Source organism: Schistocerca serialis, chromosome 2, assembly GCF_023864345.2.
Source record: "Schistocerca serialis cubense isolate TAMUIC-IGC-003099 chromosome 2, iqSchSeri2.2, whole genome shotgun sequence".
Lineage (NCBI taxonomy): Eukaryota > Metazoa > Arthropoda > Insecta > Orthoptera > Acrididae > Schistocerca > Schistocerca serialis.
The window spans coordinates 973,273,984-973,291,640 of record NC_064639.1 but is presented as its reverse complement, the minus strand read 5'-3'; the positions used below and the strand labels follow the sequence as shown (position 1 = coordinate 973,291,640).

General features: G+C 41.3%; 1 protein-coding gene across 1 annotated transcript in view; it reads right to left on the bottom strand.

The window, feature by feature from the left end:
• Positions 1–11,118: 11,118 nt before the first annotated feature.
• The window catches only part of LOC126458376 (uncharacterized), a 146,064-nt gene continuing 139,525 nt past the window's right edge, over positions 11,119–17,657 (bottom strand). The window contains exon 6 of the mRNA XM_050095351.1: positions 11,119–11,315. Coding sequence (XP_049951308.1) covers positions 11,140–11,315 — 176 coding nt within the window. The 3' untranslated portion in view covers positions 11,119–11,139. The remainder of the gene's footprint in view (positions 11,316–17,657) is intronic.

The window sequence follows — 17,657 nt, the reverse complement described above, 5'->3', positions numbered from 1 at the left end:
TGCATCACTTTCTTTCGCAAACCTTGCTGTAAGGCTCTGACAGACCTTCAAACGTCTCAACTTCTATTTTTGATTCGAAAGGTGAGGGACCACCTGGGACATACTTTACGAAACTGTAGGTCATTTGTGACGATCAGTCGGCCTCTCCCGTAACTTATTCCGACCTGATTTCCAGAAGGATTCTGACACTGTACCTCACAAGCGGCTTGTTATCAAATTGCGTGCTTATGGAACATTGTCTCAGTTATGCGACATGTCCGAAAGAACAGATACCATCTTCATATAGTTAAAGCTAACCGGCCATTGACCTTCTTCTGTGCGGATGTACACGTATTGCCCGAATTCTTACGGGACTCGGTAAGATTGTCTGCCGCGAGTTATGGTGTAATGTAATGGGCAGGGGCACTACGAATGTAGTGTGTGGACATTAAGTTGGGAATGTAGGTCTCACAGGGAGCGTGCAAGGGGTAAGTCCCTGCAGTCGCACTATCCTCTGTGCACTCGGTGGCTCAAATGCCGGGACGGTAGCTTAGCGTTTTCGGTCAGAGCTGGTTGGCCACTATAATAAAAAACTGAGTGGAAGGATCAACAAACGAACTTGAACGGATGTCACGTGACGTCCGCAACGACCAAACACAACGATCAACAACGAACAAAATGCCAAAAGAAACAGATGGATAGAGGGGCTGCCATGTAAGCAGGCGATCCCGGGTTCGAGTCCCGGTCAGGGCACACATTTTCAACTGTCCCCGTTGATGTATATCAACGCCTGTCGGCAGCGTAGGGTCTTGATTTAAGCTACGTTGAGCAAGACGCGACAGTTGGCTGCGACTGCGACGCTGCCCCCTCCTCTTTCCCCACCCTGGCAGACGGCGACACGGCCGCAACACGACTGGAGTCGTCGCTGTTTCCCAAGCTCCGGTCGGCGGCGGCGGATTCAAATACATAAGAAAAACAAGAATTCCGATTTTCTTGCTGTAAAAAATACTGTATGTTAATGGAACAAAGTTACATCGGCTCCCAGAGTTAGTTTTTCGATATAGATTCTCCTTTTACTTTAAAAAATTGAAAAGTATCTCTTCCGGTTTTGCGTGTTATTTTCGCTGTATATCACTTCTCTATAGATTGTGAGGAAAGTAAAAGGCACAAAAAATTGGTGTTTGCGTATCTTACAGTTTCACATCACAGCTTCATAATGAGGTGTCTATTTTTCCGATATTCGTCACAATTATTCCGATAGTTAATTTACAAGTAACCTACTGCATAAAATTGTGTACAGTGAAAAATGTGGTCGCTGGCTACTTTGCGTATGGTTCGCGTTATGTCATACATCGTTGCCGATGACAAGAAGCTAACATATCGAAATTATTTTTAAAGTTGAGATCAGAATGATATCGATCTCCGAGTCCGAGATTTGGGCTCATATATCTCCGGGAGCGTTGCGACTAGCCGCCGGTTTTGTCGACGCGCAACGTGAATCGTGTGGTCATCACACGATAGAGAATGCATTTGTTTTGTTTCGCCGACACATTTGGACCTAATGAAACCATTTTATGTCATATATTTCTCCGGTATGAGTTACTAATATTTCTCCATATGCTCTTGACAATTTCATTTAAAATGCCACGAAATGTAGGTTTCTTAAAAGTAAAGACATGCTGTCTTCAATATATTTTCTTCTCATTCTTGGGAAGAGAATAAATTACTCACCTCTAGTATTTTCTTCTGAACCTGGCAGAGGATACCCAAGTAGAAGTAGACGTCCTAACAAAACCAACAAATGTCAAAAATTAACGTTTTTCAACAGAGCGAAAAAACGTTCAAATTAGTTTAATATCGCCTTGTCATCAATTATATTTTTTATATGATGTGGTAGGTAAATCATAGCGACACTGGGTTTGGGTATTACTTCCCGTGAGTATTGCATTGTCGCTTCACAGTACGTGATGCGATAAAAAAAAATGGAAATGTCGTGTGGCTAGGGCCTCCCGTCGGGTAGACCGTTCGCCTGGTGCAGGTCTTTCGATTTCACGCCACTTCGGCGACCTGCGCGTCGATGGGGATGAAATGAAGATGATTAGGACAACACAACACCCAGTCCCTGAGCGGAGAAAATCTCCGACCCAGCCGGGAATCGAACCCGGGCCCTTAGGATTGACAGTCTGTCACGCTGACCACTCAGCTGCGATAAGTACTGCCTCGGCATCTTTCTAGCAGCCGTACGTCTTTGTGTCGTCCGACTTCCGTCGCAACACTGCTCACTGGTGCAGTGCTGCGGCGGCTGCCGCAACAGTCGCGCGTCGCATCCCAAACTCTCGAACTGCGCATGCGCTAGCAGTCAACTTCTGACGTCACGTAGCGACCCGTCGCAGTCGCTAGTGTGCGACGCGTCTTGGACAACGTACCTTTAATGATCATTTTAACTTTTGTTTATGTCGCACAACTCCTTCTTGCTGTTGCTGTTTTTTCCGTCACTGTTTGAGGTTTGAAACATGTAGTTCTGGACGGGAGCAAGGGGATTCAATGTCTTTTCTCACATGACATTGTGAAATCTGTGGATAAAAGCAACCAGGTAGATGCAGTATTTCTTGACTTCAAATCCACTGGATTCGATATCTCACAAACCTTTATGAACGATTATACGGTTATATGGGATATCAGCTATTGGCAGTTTGTGACTGTATTGAGAATTTGTTAGTAGAGAGATTGCTGCAGATCATCTTGGGTGAAGTCAGAGACAGATGTAGATACATATGCCAGAGAGAAGTGTGTTGTACCTTAATTACCTGATAGATGAAATTAGAAACTTCAGACGTTTTGCAGATGTTGCAGTTATCTGTAACGAAATAGTATCTGGTATAAGCTGCGCTAATATTCAGTCAGGTCTTGATAAGAGCCGGCCGTTGTGGCCGAGCGGTTCTAGGCGCTTCAGTCCGGAACCGCGCTGCTGCTACAGTCGCAGGTTCGAATCCTGCCTCAGGCATGGATGTGTGTGCTGTCCTTAGGTTAGTTAGGTTTAAGCAGTTCTAAGTCTAGGGGAGTGATGACCTAAGATGTTAAGTCCCATAGCGCTTAGAGCCATTTGAACCATTTTTTTTCTTGATAAGATTTCAAAGTAGACAAACTCAATGCAAGAATTTGTGGGGATATGAAACGCAGTGGTCACATAGGCTCAGTCAGTCTTCTAAGAAGATTTCTTACAGAACATTCGAGTGACCCCTCCTAAATATTTGCCCAAGTGTGAGTGTATGTAATGGGTTAACATGTTATATTGAACGTGCATTAGAAAAGAAAGCATGAATTGTCACAGGTTTGTTTCACACACGCGAGAGCATTACGTGAATGCTGTAAAATCTAACCTGGAAAACGGCAGCTATCCTGCCAACTATGCCACAAAGCCTTCTTCGAAAGTGCCAAGAGCCACTATTAAATGATAATCTAGGAATTTACTAAAGCTCCCTACAGACCACGAAGAAAAGCGTAGACTAATTATACTGCGCACAGAGGCATTAAAGCAGCCATTTAGCCGGCGTTCTATTGGCGAATGGAACGGGAAGAAACCATAATGCATGGTGGTAAAATAGGAGGTACCCTCCGCTAAGCACTTCACAACGGTTTCCATATGTTAAATGTAGATGCAGATGTAGATCATCCAGACGAGTGTATTACATCGATACTGTATTCTGCTCTTTTCATTTGTGATTAAACTGTCTGACAAAAAGAAACTGAAGTACGCTGATGACATGGTCGGATATCAGTGTAACTTCGAACACGTCATGGGCAGGCATGTAAATGATTAGACTTCCAATGACAGATAGAACAGCTACTACAGTGCGTTAGTTGCGTTCTTGTAAAGTGCTGTTGTCAGGTCTGGTAGGATAATATAAAGGGCGTGAAGGACATGCAGAATCCTCGTACTCGTGTGAGACAGCGTTATCAGCACCTAGAAAAATTGGAAAGAAACCTCATTGCGGGTCTCCATTTCGTCGGCTGATCGAAACGTGCAGTGTTTAGATTTTTGGAGCATTCAGATGTAACAGTGGCCCGATGCTGGACTGCATCGGAATGTGAGGGCAAGCAAACTCGATGTGAAGGTTCCGATCGATCACGTCTGATCACCACAGGAGAGGAATGCCGCATTGTGCACCAACCCCCTGTAACACTATATGTCACCCCATACCATAGCAGAGAATTATCGTTCCATGCACAGGCTACCGGTAACACCACAACTCAAACGTCAGCATCTGGTGTGGTGTTGTGACAGGGAAGCATCGACTGCTCACGAATGGCGTCTCAGTGTGTTCAGCGACTAATGACGCTTCCGCACTAGCCCAGATGGCCAACGTTAGCGAACATGGGCCGACTTGCGAAGAGGTCCCGTTGTTACAGTGTTCGAGAGAGGCACAGCAACGTCGTTGTGTGGGCAACCATTGAGTACGACTGGTAGCGACTGAGGGTAACCTGGCTGTGCAACAGTATCGTGGTGTTATTGTTCAACAGGACAGTGCTCATCAATACGTGGCACGTTTCTGCGCGATGATTAGGTACTGCTATGGTCAGCGAGATCCCCATTGTTGTTGTTGTTGTTGTTGTTGTTGTTGTGGCCTTCAGTCCTGAGACTGGTTTGATGCATCTCTCCATGCTACCCTAGCCTGTGCAAGCTTCTTCATCTCCCAGTACTTACTGCAACCTACATCCTTCTGAATCTGCTTAGTGTATTCATCTCTTGGTCTCCCTCTACGATTTTTACCCTCCACGCTGCCCTCCAATGCTAAATTTGTGAGCCCTTGTTGCCTCAGGCCATGTCCTACCAGCCGGTCCCTACTTCTTGTCAAGTTGTGCCACACTCTTCTTCGCCCCAATTCTATTCAATTCCTCCTCATTAGTTATGTGATCTACCCATTTAATCTTCAGCAATCTTCTGTAGCACCACATTTCAAAAGCTTCTATTCTTTTCTTGTCCAAACTATTTATCGTCCATGTTTCACTTCCATACATGGCTACACTCCATACAAATACTTTCAGAAACGACTTCCTGACACTTATATCAATACTCCATTTTAACAAATTTCTCTTCTTCAGAAACGCTTTCCTTGCCATTGCCAGTCTACATTTTATATCTTCTCTACTTCGACCATCATCAGTTATTTTGCTCCCCAAATAGCAAAACTCTTTTACTACTTTAAGCCTCTCATTTCCTAATCTAATTCCCTCAGCATCACCCGACTTAATTCGACTACATTCCATTACCCTCGTTTTGCTTTTGTTGATGTTCATCTTATATCCTCCTTTCAAGACACTGTCCATTCCGTTCAACTGCTCTTCCAAGTCCTTTGCTGTCTCTGACAGAATTACAATGTCATCGGTAAACCTCAAAGTTTTTATTTCTTCTCCGTGGATTTTAATACCTACTCCGAATTTTTTTGTTTGTTTCCTCTAATGCTTGCTCAATATACAGATTGAATAACATCTGGGAAACGCTGCAGCCCTGTCTCATTCCCTTCCCAACCACTGCTTCCCTTTCATGCCGCTCAACTCTTATAACTGCCATCTGATTTCTGTACAAATTGTAAATAGCCTTACGCTCCCTGTATTTTACCCCTGCCACCTTTAGAATTTGAAAGAGGGTATTCCAGTCAGCCGGCTGTGGTGGCCGAGCGGTTCTAGGCGCTACAGCTTGGAACCGCGAACCATCTGCTACATGTCCTGGAAACTTTGCACGAAATTTTCCTTTGGGATGGTGTTAAAAAGCTGTGTAACGTTTCGTTGGGTGTCAGGAATATCGGTAAATCTCTTTCCTTTCAAAGCGAGTTTGAGTCCAGGGAAAAGGAACAAGTCTGGAGGATTGAGATCTGGTGAGTACGGTGGATGTTGAAGTTGCACCACCCCCTTTTTCGCCAGGAACTGTTTGACGATATTGGCTGTGTGTGGGTGAGCGTTACCTTGAACGAAAAACCAGGAATCTTGTTGTGCGTACTATCTTACCCTGCATAAACGCTGCATGAAACAGGTCAAAATTTCAGCGTACTGTACAGCGTTCATCGTCGTTCCCTCAGGTAGGAATTTGTAACCTCTCAACAGAAAAATATAATAACCTCCCAACAAATACGGCATCACCGTTGGAGAACAAGCATTGTACCATGGAATGGATTCAAATGGTTCTATTTATTACCTTTAAATGGAAATATATTGAAGATTTTTTTTCTTCTTCCAGAGACGTGAGGACCATTCGACTTGGAAAAAAGGAAGACTGGATTTTACGCCTCGTCGACATCGTGGTCATTAGAGATAAGAGCATAAGCTCTGATTGTGTCAAGGATGAGAAAGGAAAGCGGTCTTGCCCTTTCAAAGGAACCAACCCCACATTCTCCTGGAGCGATTTAGAGAAATCACGGAAAACCTAAATCTGGATCGCGTCCTCCCGCACTCCACTTGAAAGATGTGGAAGGTACATTAGCATAATTGTATATATTTATTGTGTACACTTTTTTTCTGACAAGCTCTACATCCTGGAGGATATTCTCGCGATGGATCTACTGAAATGGAAGGTGCACATAACGTAATCTAAATATCTTTCTTTCCCGCCAGATATTTCTTGCTTCTCGAAGTCTCTAGCAAAAAAATGGTTCAAATGGCTCTGAGCACTATGGGACTTAACATCTGAGGTCATCAGTCCCCTAGACTTAGAACTACTTAAACCTAACTAACCTAAGGACATCACACACATCCATGCCCGAGGCAGTATTCGAATCTGCGGCCGTAGCAGCAGCGCGGTTCCACACTGAAGCGCCTAGAACCGCTCAGCCACAGCGGTCGGCTTTCCCTGACACGTTTTGCTGTGTGTGATGGGGCGTTATCATGGATCAATATGACTTTGTGTTGCCTTTTTCCATATTCTGGATGCTCGATTTAAATCGATCATTTGTTGTTGGTAGCGATCAGTGTTAACGGCTTCACCAGGTTTTAGCAACTCATAGTAGATGACACCCTCCAAGTCCCACCAAACACAGAGCAATGCCTTCTTTCCGAAACGATTTGGTGTTGCAGTGGATGTCGATGATTTGCATGGATTCACCCATGATTTACGATGCTTCGGATTCTCAAAATATATCCATTTTTCATCACCTGTCAGTATTCGAAAGAGAAACGATTTTATTTTATTTTTTAATTTTATTATTATTTTTTTTTTTTATCTGGCGAGCAGCATTTCACAAGTGGTCTTTCGATTTGCTTGCTGTCTATCATTCAGTTCATGCGGAACCCATTTTCCCATTTTCTGCGTCTTTCCCACAGCTTTCAACCGAAGGGAAACAGTTTTCTGCGTCACGTTCAATTGTTCCTGTTGAGTTTGAGTATCATCTTCATCCAATAAGGCTGGCAATTCGTAGTCTTCGAACTCTTTCGGTGGTTTGCCGCGCTCGTCGTTTCTCACATCAAAATCACCACTTTTGAATTTTTTTAACCACTCTAAACACTGTGTTTTCTCAGGAGCATGTTCGCCGAACGTTTCGACAAGCATTCGATGCTATTCTACAGCAGCTTTCTTCAAATGATAACAGAAAACCAATGCTGTCCGCATATCGTAGTTCGTAGGTAGAAAACTCGATATGGTTACGGGTTTGAAAAAGATACCGACGTATGGATCTTGGGTTACTGTGTGTTGACATTCGTCATCAACCGTTACAGGAAGCAGATAGCACCGCTGACGCGTTCTCAAGGGCCCTACACTAACGGCTAACATCGCCTAAAGGGAAATTCCGGTTTCGTACTTCTACACCTGATACATTGCCTGAGAAGAAGCATGGAACACCCAGAAAGAGGGGAAAATCAAAATACATCTTCACGGGTTGAGCGAGTGTATGATGTTATTTCAGTGATTACAAATCTGCTACGGCGCTGTGCGACCCTGCTGCGTATAAAGCTCTTCTAAGCCGGACAAAGCTATAGCAGTAAAAGCAGTACACTTCGTAACCACAAGTCGCATTAAAAATTGTTTTGTCGGTGGAAGCCTAATAATAGTTAAATGAAAGTATTTATGTGCGAAAAAAGGGTCTGTATAAGGGCGATGTACTTGAGGACAATAATATGGATATGGAAGAGGATATAGATAAGATGAAATGGGAGATACGATACTGCGTGAAGAGTTTGACAGAGCACTGAAAGACCTGAGTCGAAACAAGGCCCCGGAAGTAGACAACATTCCTTTATAACTACTGACGGCCTTGGAAGAGCCAGTCCTGACAAAACTCTACCATCTGGTGAGCAAGATGTATGAGACAGGCGAAATACCCTCAGACTTCAAGAAGAATATAATAATTCCAATCCCAAAGAATGCAGGTGTTGACAGATGTGAAAAAAAACCGAACTGTCAGTTTAATAAGTCACAGCCGCAAAATACTAAAACGAATTCTTGACAGACGAATGGAAAAACTGGTGGAGCCGACCTCGGGGAAGATCAGTTTGGATTCCGTAGAAATATTGGAACACGTGAGGCAATACTGACCTTAGGACTAATTTTAGAAGAAAGATTAAGGAAAGGCAAACCTACGTTTCTAGCAATTGTAGACTTAGAGAAAGCTTTTGACAATGTTGATTGGTATAATGGTTCAAATGGCTCTGAGCACTATGGGACTTAACGTATGAGGTCATCAGTCCCCTAGAACTTAGAACTACTTAAACCTAACTAACCTAAGGACACCACACACATCCATGCGCGAGGCAGGATTCGAACCTGCGACTGTAGCGGTCGCGCGGCTCCAGACTGTAGCGCCTAGAACTGCTCGGCCACTCCGGCCGTCCATTGAAGAGGATTGTGACGAAAAGTAAGTGGACGACAGTTGGAAAAGTCACTGAGAACTGAATGTCGCATTCGCGAAGCCTACCAGCACCAAAATAACACGAAGGGGGCTCCATAAACAGGGAATTGCAGGGCAAACTCGAATTTCGAAGCCACTCACCAGTGATGCCAATTCCCGTAACAGGAAAACGTGGTGCCGGAGCCATAAAACGTGGGCTGTCGAGAAATTGAAGAAAGTCTTGTTCCACACTGTTTCAAACTTCTGGCCGAGTTTACATCCCAACAGTGAAACATGGCGGGGTACGGCGGTGATTTGGGCATAAATGCCGTGGTATTCCAGGGGCCCAGTGATTACTGTGCAAGGTCGCATTACTGCCAATAATTATGTGATCATTTTGACTGATAAATCCATCCCATGGTACAATGCTTTTTCTCCAACAGCGATGCCGTTTTCCAAGACGACACAGCCCTTGTTCACACATTCAAGACTGGTTTTATGTGCACGAAGATGAATTTCCACATCCCCTCTAGCCACCACACCCACAGATCTCAGTATTATTTAGCCTTTATGGTATAATTTGGGCAGAAGAGCATGTGATCGCTATCCATCTCCACCATCGTTATCTGAAATTTTCTCTATTTTGCAGGAAGAATGGTGTAAGATACCCTTGAAAATCGTCCGTTCTGAAATGAGTGGAAACTGTTCAATAAGCCAAAGAAAAAAATGGTTCAAATGGCTCTGAGCAATATGGGACTTAACATTTGAGGTCATCTGTCCCCTAGAACTTGGAACTACTTAAACCTAACTTACCTAAGGACATCACACACATCCATGTCCGAGGCAGGATTCGAACCTGCGACCGTATCGGTCGCGCAGTTCCAGACTGAAGCGCCTAGAACCGCTCGGCCATACGCCAACTGTTTTCCTACACTGTATTAGGCACGGTGGTAATGTGTTGCTTTATTGGCGTATCCGCAGTTTTGTCCACCCACTGAAGTCACAAAACTTCTACTGTGTTGGGTTAGATTTATCAGTACCACTCCTTATCACAACGCCAAAGTTGTGTATATGTGGTGTACACTTCTTTTAATAGATGATTGACATTGTAATCGTGATTACTGACTAGTTATTATGTTTCCGAGGTATTGTCCTGTGAAGAGTGTGTAGCAAGTGTGTAAGCAGACCACTTCCATTTAACTACATATAACTGTTAGAGAGTGATCGCTTCCTGTTGCATTTACTGGACACCTCTCTTAGGTAACACAATAGTGCGAATACTAGACATTACAATATTAATAGAAATTAATGTCTTTGTACAAAGAATTCTTATTTGACTTACCTTCTTGTTTGGTTTTAGGTGATGTGTTTCATCAAAAGAATAGTGGAAGTCCGAAAGTTTTTTCTGTTTTTATTCTTTACTGGGAAAACAAAGATTCCCTGTTACGTTTTATTACCTTTAATTATATGTTAACACTGAATTATTCTGTACATTGAGTCAATGAAGCTTAATAAAACTGACTACATAAAGTTTAGAAGATGAAAATGTACAGGGCGTTTAAAAATTGGTTATACAAAAATAACCTTTAACTGTGAAAAAGGTAAATAACTTTCAGAAATGCCTGAAACAGCACTGAATGCAGTTTATCCTCAAGTTTTATTTACAAATGTTCAACGTGGCTAGCATATGTAACAACACGAGAAACGTCCCATCTGCAAGATTATACGTCAAAATCTTATGCTTGAAAATGGCTTAATGCCGAAATTACAACCGCAAAATAAAAGCCTGAAAGCTGAAAGGCAGATGAAATCAATTAAAAAATCAACGATTACTGTTGGAACAGCTCATTCGCGCGTGACACCTAACGGGAACGTCGGGAACTAACAATATTAGGAGGGAATAAAACTCGAAGATATACTGCAAGCAGTGTTACAACAAACATTTCTGTAAGTTATTTCCCGTTTCATAATTGAAGGTTACTTTTGTATAAAAAATTTATAAACACCCTGTATTTTGCACTATTATGACAAAAGTTGGCTTACCTCCTCCTTTCCCCTCACCTATCAGTCGTGATTACTGAAGCTGTGTTGAAACTGTACCCCTTGGTGCGAAACAGCGTGATTATTGAACTTGTCTTGGACCTGTATCCATTGGATCGGAACGCAGCTTAAACTTCGGTTTAGAAAGTTTTTAAAATGACATTTAACGAGGATTCTTTTAAGAAACAGATGAAATCAACACGAAAAAACCCTTTATTCATCATTTAGCAGAGAGCAAACAGCTAACATAGAACAGATATGCGCCTGATGCGCGACCATGCAAATCAATGGCGAGACTGTTTTCTTACAACTTCTTGCCCACTACTATCACACACGAACAAGGTGAAATTGTTTTAGACTCTCCAGAATAACCATCCTGTTCCTCTCCTGTTCCATCCAGTTCACACGTGCAATGAAACGTGTCGTTGGTAAAGTCTTCTACTATGCTGTTCAGTAACGCGTTCAGGGAGATGAGTAATTCTGAAAACAAGAAATTTTTCTCATGAGCCACATCCTATGTTTAGAAAACAGTGCACAATTTATTGACATCACATGCTCTTTCTTTCAAAACACAAAAAAGTGAGAGTCAAACCCAGGCTAAAATCAATATTTCAATTTTTTAAAATAACATATTCTAACTACAAGCAAACATACTACTTAGGGAAAGGCAAGATAACAAAAGGAATGTATCAACCAAGTAAATTTTTCATGTATTTATTTCGGATACAATTCTTTCCCAAATAATCAGCATTAAAATATGAATTTCAAATAATCTCATTAACTAACTGGTTTGTGCCCACACTCCACACTAATGAAGCTATTTACAGTATCAACAAAATTTAGTTGTGTTAAAATATCACTTTCACTTCTTTTCCTTCAGTAATGTTCCAAATTTATTTTTAATGCTAATCTGTATCTGGATTCATTGAACTCTGCAGCTACATTTCTTTTTATGATAAGACAACATCTGGTATCTCCGTCTTCTTCTTCTTCTCTCTATTGGGTACGAGCTTTCTCAGAGTTATGCCATAAGTGCAATTCCTCTGATAATTATTCTGCATAAATCGCATTTTCAGCAGTACATAGTAACCTTCTATGGTTTACATATGTTCTCAGTGGCGTTGGAGAAAATGTAATTTTTATGTGGAGGAAATTGAAATAAGGATTTCTCTAAATTCTTTATTTCACGTTGTTATACCTTTACAGATATGTTTTTTTAATCTTATGCACTGTTATATGTATGTTTAAGATAGGACAGATACATTTAATGTGTTGGTGTAAATTTATTTTTAAAACGTAGCGAGAGTAGTACAGGGTAATTTTTAGTTTCTCGCTGTCATCACAGTCTAAGACAGGGAGCCTAATGCACAGTCAATTATCAGTAACTTTTTATTATACAGATTAGTGTTATAAGTTGAAATACGAAGCTGACGCACTGAACTGACATATTATTACCACATATACATATTTAAGTATTTCTTGAGGGTATATTCGTTCTGTCGTTGCAACTACAAAAAATCTGTTTTCTCACGAGACGCGTTCCGCTTTATTGACGTAAAGCATCATCAGTGGTCTGTAATTAAGTTATTTATATTTTGATTTGTTTTAAGATCGAAGAACAGTTCTTTAACAAGATGTTGTTTTTTTACTTTACGATGATTTTCACTTGATTTCTCGCTTACATCGGGAAATACCGCGTGCTACTACTTCAGTGATGGTTTTCTTTTTTAGACATTGGTAGATGTGGCTTAATTGTTACTTGCTCTGCAGCACTATGCACTTTTTATGTTTTACACAGCACACTTTTTTGTACACCATTTTTTCTGTTCGTTTTTGTACTACTAAGTATGTATTGTGGCTTGTGTTTTGTAGTGTTCCCAACAAAACTAGTGTGTCATTGACCTACACTCTTTTTTATGGTTTACTGTATGTGTGTAATTGTATTTAATTATGTTGCTGTGCGTTTATATACTATGTAAGAGTAGTGAAGGAATAGTGACAGAGGCTTTTTTTGGGAGGGGGAGGGGGAAGCCATGTTGAGTGGACGTAAGTGTACAATAGCGTGATGGAGCGTGAGTTGGAGGACAAGGTGAGGAGCAAGAAGTGGAATGAGATTAGGCGTGGGGGGAAGGTGTTGGGTGAGAAAGTGGGAGAGGGTGAATGAAATATTGAACACCAGTCTCTATACAAAATAATTGATGAAGTTACATGAAAAAGAAAAGAGCCTTTTCCATCTCTCATTCTCTCCCACTCTCTCACCCAACTCTCCCGCCCCCCTCTCCTCAATTTCATTTCACTTTTTGCTCCTGACGTTGCCCTTCAACTCACACACCATCACATTACTACATTCTTATGTCCACTCACCATGGCATTCCCCTCCCCCACCCAAAAAAACCCAGCATTATTCCTTCACTACTCTGACACAGTATATAAACATACGGCAACATAATTGAATAGAATTACACACATACAATAGAATATAAAATAGAGTATAGGTCAAAGACGCACTAATTATGTTGGGAACACTACAAAACACAAGCCACAAAACATATTTAGTAGTATAAAAACAAACAGAAATAGTGGTGCGAGAAAGTCTATCTATGTATCTATATCCGAATCCCGCTCCAGCTACTGCCGGGTCTGGTTGCTGACGAGTCCTCTCCATTTGGCTCGGTCCTCCCACCACTTTTCTTCCTAGACTTGCTGCCAGGTCACACCTCTCCTTTCTACAGATATTTTCACTCCAATTTTCCACTGTGTTCTTGGGCGCCCCCTAGGTCTTTAGCCCATCCATGTTTAGTTCTTTCATAATTTTGGGGAGTCTCTGCTCATGCATCCTCTTAACATGCCCATACCATCTTAACCTCTTTCTTTCAATTTCTTCTCTCATACTTTCTTGTTTCAGGTCCTTTCTAATCTCTACATTCCTTACTCTGTCCATTCTCTGAGAAATTTCATTTCCCCTGCTTGCAGTCTGCTCCAGTCCCTTTCGGTCATTGTCCATGTTTCTCCACCATAGGTGACAATAGGGAAGTAATAATTCTTATACATAAGGAGTTTTGCTCTTTCTGAAACTTCATTATTCCAAATCAGGTGTTTTATTGTTTGGTAGAAATTTCCTACCTTCTGTAACCTCGTATTAATTTCGTTAGTTATTCTTCCATCCCTAGATATTTCACTCCCTAAATAAGTTTTTTTCTGTTTTTATTCTTTACTGGGGAAAGAAAGATTACCCGTTACGTTTTATTACCTTTCATTATATGTTAACACTGGATTATTCTCTATATTGTGTCAGTGGTGCGAAAAAGTGTGCAGTGTAAAACATAAAAAGTGCATAGTGCTGCAGAGCAACTAAAAATTAGGTCACAGCTATCAATGTCTAAACAAGAAAAACATCAACGAAGTGCTAGCAGACGGTATTTCCCGATGTAGGCGAGAAATCAGGCGAAAATCACCGTGAGTAGAAAACAACATATTGTTAAAGAACTGTTCTTTGATCTTAAAACAAATCAAAATGTAAATAAATTACAGACCACTGATGATGCTTTACGTCAATAAAGCGAAACGCGTCTGGTGAAAAAAAAAATACGCATTTTTTGTAGCTGTAACGACAGAACGAAAACACCCTCAACAATTGTAAAGAAACTGCGGGCAATATGGCCACACAACTGAAGAGTTTAATATTTGTTGACACATATCTTCCTTTTATTTTATACGGATGCCACACTGGGGGCTTATTAAAGGACTTCCATTGTTGTGTAGTAATATATACAGATTCTTTATTTTTTTCATCATGGCAGCGACAACAGCAACCGTTACGAAATTGTCTTCAATGAAAAACAGCCCACAGTTGCACTAAATTGTGTTTATTCTAAACCTTGACCATGGTTTCTGCTATAATAATATAACTTTCTTCAGAAGTCATACACACTAATAAATGAAAAATGTCTTATCCCAGCGGCTGCGTCAAGACCAATAAAATAATTTCAGCAGACATTAGTCTGTTTCGAACATAAGTAAAATTACATGTGGCACTGTATCTCCTCACGCCACTACCTCTATTATACTAGGCGCACGGCCTTGACGCAGCCGCTGGGCTAAGACATTTTTCATTATTAGTGTGTATGACTTCTGAAGAAGACTATATTATTATAGCAGAAACCATGGTCAAGGTTTAGAATAAACATAATTTAGTGCAACTGTGGGCTGTTTTTCATTCAAGACAATATACATATTCTTTTAGTTCCACGCTTAAATCTAATAAATCCTGTAATTACCAACGACAGCGGAGTCTACATACCTAGTCATAGAAAACCAGAAAATTCCGAACAAGTACGGAAGACAGATCTTTCACGGCTGGAAAGAATTGAAAGCAGAATTTTTTCTTTTTATTAGAAGCTAAGAAACTTTGCAGAGTAGTGCATAACTGTAAGTTCTTTCTGTTCAGTTCACCTCGGAAATGTGAATTACGTGATACAATTGTTGGAGTTGTGTGCAGGTTTACGCACCACGCCTAAATTCAGTGCGCAAAGCTGGTAGCCTCACGTCGACACATTGTTCTTGCGCCATTCCTGCAGCCATTAAACGATGTCTGAAAAGGGAGTCCTTTAATTTTTAATTATTCGCTTTTGTATGTTTGGTATTACCTTGAGTGTAATTTTTAGGTAATATTAATTACGCTAAGAATTATATGAAAATATCGTATGGAGAAGAAGAAAAACTCCCGTAGCAGCCCCTATTAGCCAGCTAGATGAGATTCTAAATAGACTGCCAGGTCTGACCCTGACCATGCAGACTCTGTTGACAACATAGGAGCAGACCAAGACAGAATTACTAGCAAAAATCGAATAGTCGTCCAAAGCCATGATGATATAAAGGTAGAATAATGAAACCAAATTAAAGAGATTTCATATCGTCAGGAAGATTCTACGCATGCACAAGAGCTAGCTCAACCAGATCTTACTAGACCGTACAGAATTTAATAACGAACTAGGAGAAAATAATCTCCGAGCAGTTCGACTGCTATTGCACTGTTGTGAAGCGAGAAATGACTCTGTGGTCCACTAAGAAAGATACTCAGATCATCAGAGTTGTTAAAAACAAATTTACCACTTGGCAGAGCAAATAGTAAGCTAAGAGCATGGTACCTCTGCAAGATTACAGGACAGAAACAGATAAATGTATTAGCGGGATAGTATCTAACCAGGTCAACTTGTTAAAGAAAGAACAGGAGACTCGTGTAAAGATCATTGATAACGAACTAAAATATGTAGATCTTAAGAAGAATTCCCTGACATGTGGTAAAATTCTTGTTTTATTGATACACAACCGGTTTCACGACCTAAAACCCAGTGGCAGTGGAATTTTCTTATCATGCCTTTCAACAGCTGCGGATGCCCAGAATATATAACACTTTGTGCAGAAATGTAGAAGATTCTGTTGCTTCAGAAATAAGAGAGTGGCACGAATTGATAGTGAAGTAACACTTCTGTGAAACAAGACTTGAGTCAGATTAACCAGATCACTGAAACAGATAGCTCATCGAATAGTTTTGGTACTCACGTGACTAGTCCAAGTGATAGGTTTGTGCTGCAATCTGGATCTAGTTCACAACCCAAGAACATGAAATTACGAACCCTGAAGCAATCTATGGACTGGATATCACTGTGATTATAGAGAAAAATATTATCTGCTACCATCAATTTAACAATGGAGAAGAAAAGTGCCCATCTAACGGCGCTGAAATGAAGTGCAAAAAAGCGAATTTGTCAGTAGTTTTATTAACGGCGATGCGAATCTTTGGGCAACTGAAGCTTCATGTACCTGTGCAAGTCGAGAAAGCATTCTTAACTAATTAGTGGTCACGTGATAGACAGAAGCACCACAAAGAGGTCTTCAATCTTGAACCATACCGTAAGTGCCAAGGTAGCTTTAGTGCTACTCCAAACAGTGCATAAACAAAACCAAGTACTGAAAAAAGGGATAACAAGTCACAATGTGTTACACATGCTTAAAGCAAAACTACTCGTTCACACCAGGGAAAAGTTAATTAATACACCAGATGAGGATCTGGAAGTACACACATGTTTAGAGAAAACAGAACACCTTGAACGTCTAGAGATAGATCATTCATATTCACTGGACATGTACATTAGTATGTTCTGCAGAAATGATTAACATTTCAGTCACCTCGGTTCAGCATGTGCCCCCTTGTCTAGTAGGCATAGGGTCCGCCATGGAGCTGATAACTTCTACATCTACATCTACATCCATACTCCGCAAGCCACCTGGCGGTGTGTGGCGGAGGGTACCTTGAGTACCTCTATCGGTTCTCCCTTCTATTCCATTCTCGTATTGTTCGAGAAAAGAAGGATTGTCGGTATGCCTCTGTGTGGGCTCTAATCTCTCTGATTTTATCCTCATGGTCTCTTCGCGAGATATACGTAGGAGGGAGCAACATACTGCTTGACTCTTCGGTGAAGGTATGTTCTCGAAACTTTCACAAAAGCCCGTACCGAGCTACTGAGCGTCTCTCCTGCAGAGTCTTCCACTGGAGTTTATCTATCATCTCCGTAACGCTTTCGCGATTACTAAATGATCCTGTAACGAACCGCGCTGCTCTCCGTTGGATCTTCTCTATCTCTTCTACCAACCCTATCTGGTACGGATCCCACACTGCTGAGCAGTATTCAAGCAGTGGACGAACAAGCGTACTGTAACCTACTTCCTTTGTTTTCGGATTGCATTTCCTTAGGATTCTTCCAATGAATCTCAGTCTGGCATCTGCTTTACCGACGATCAACATTATATGATCATTCCATT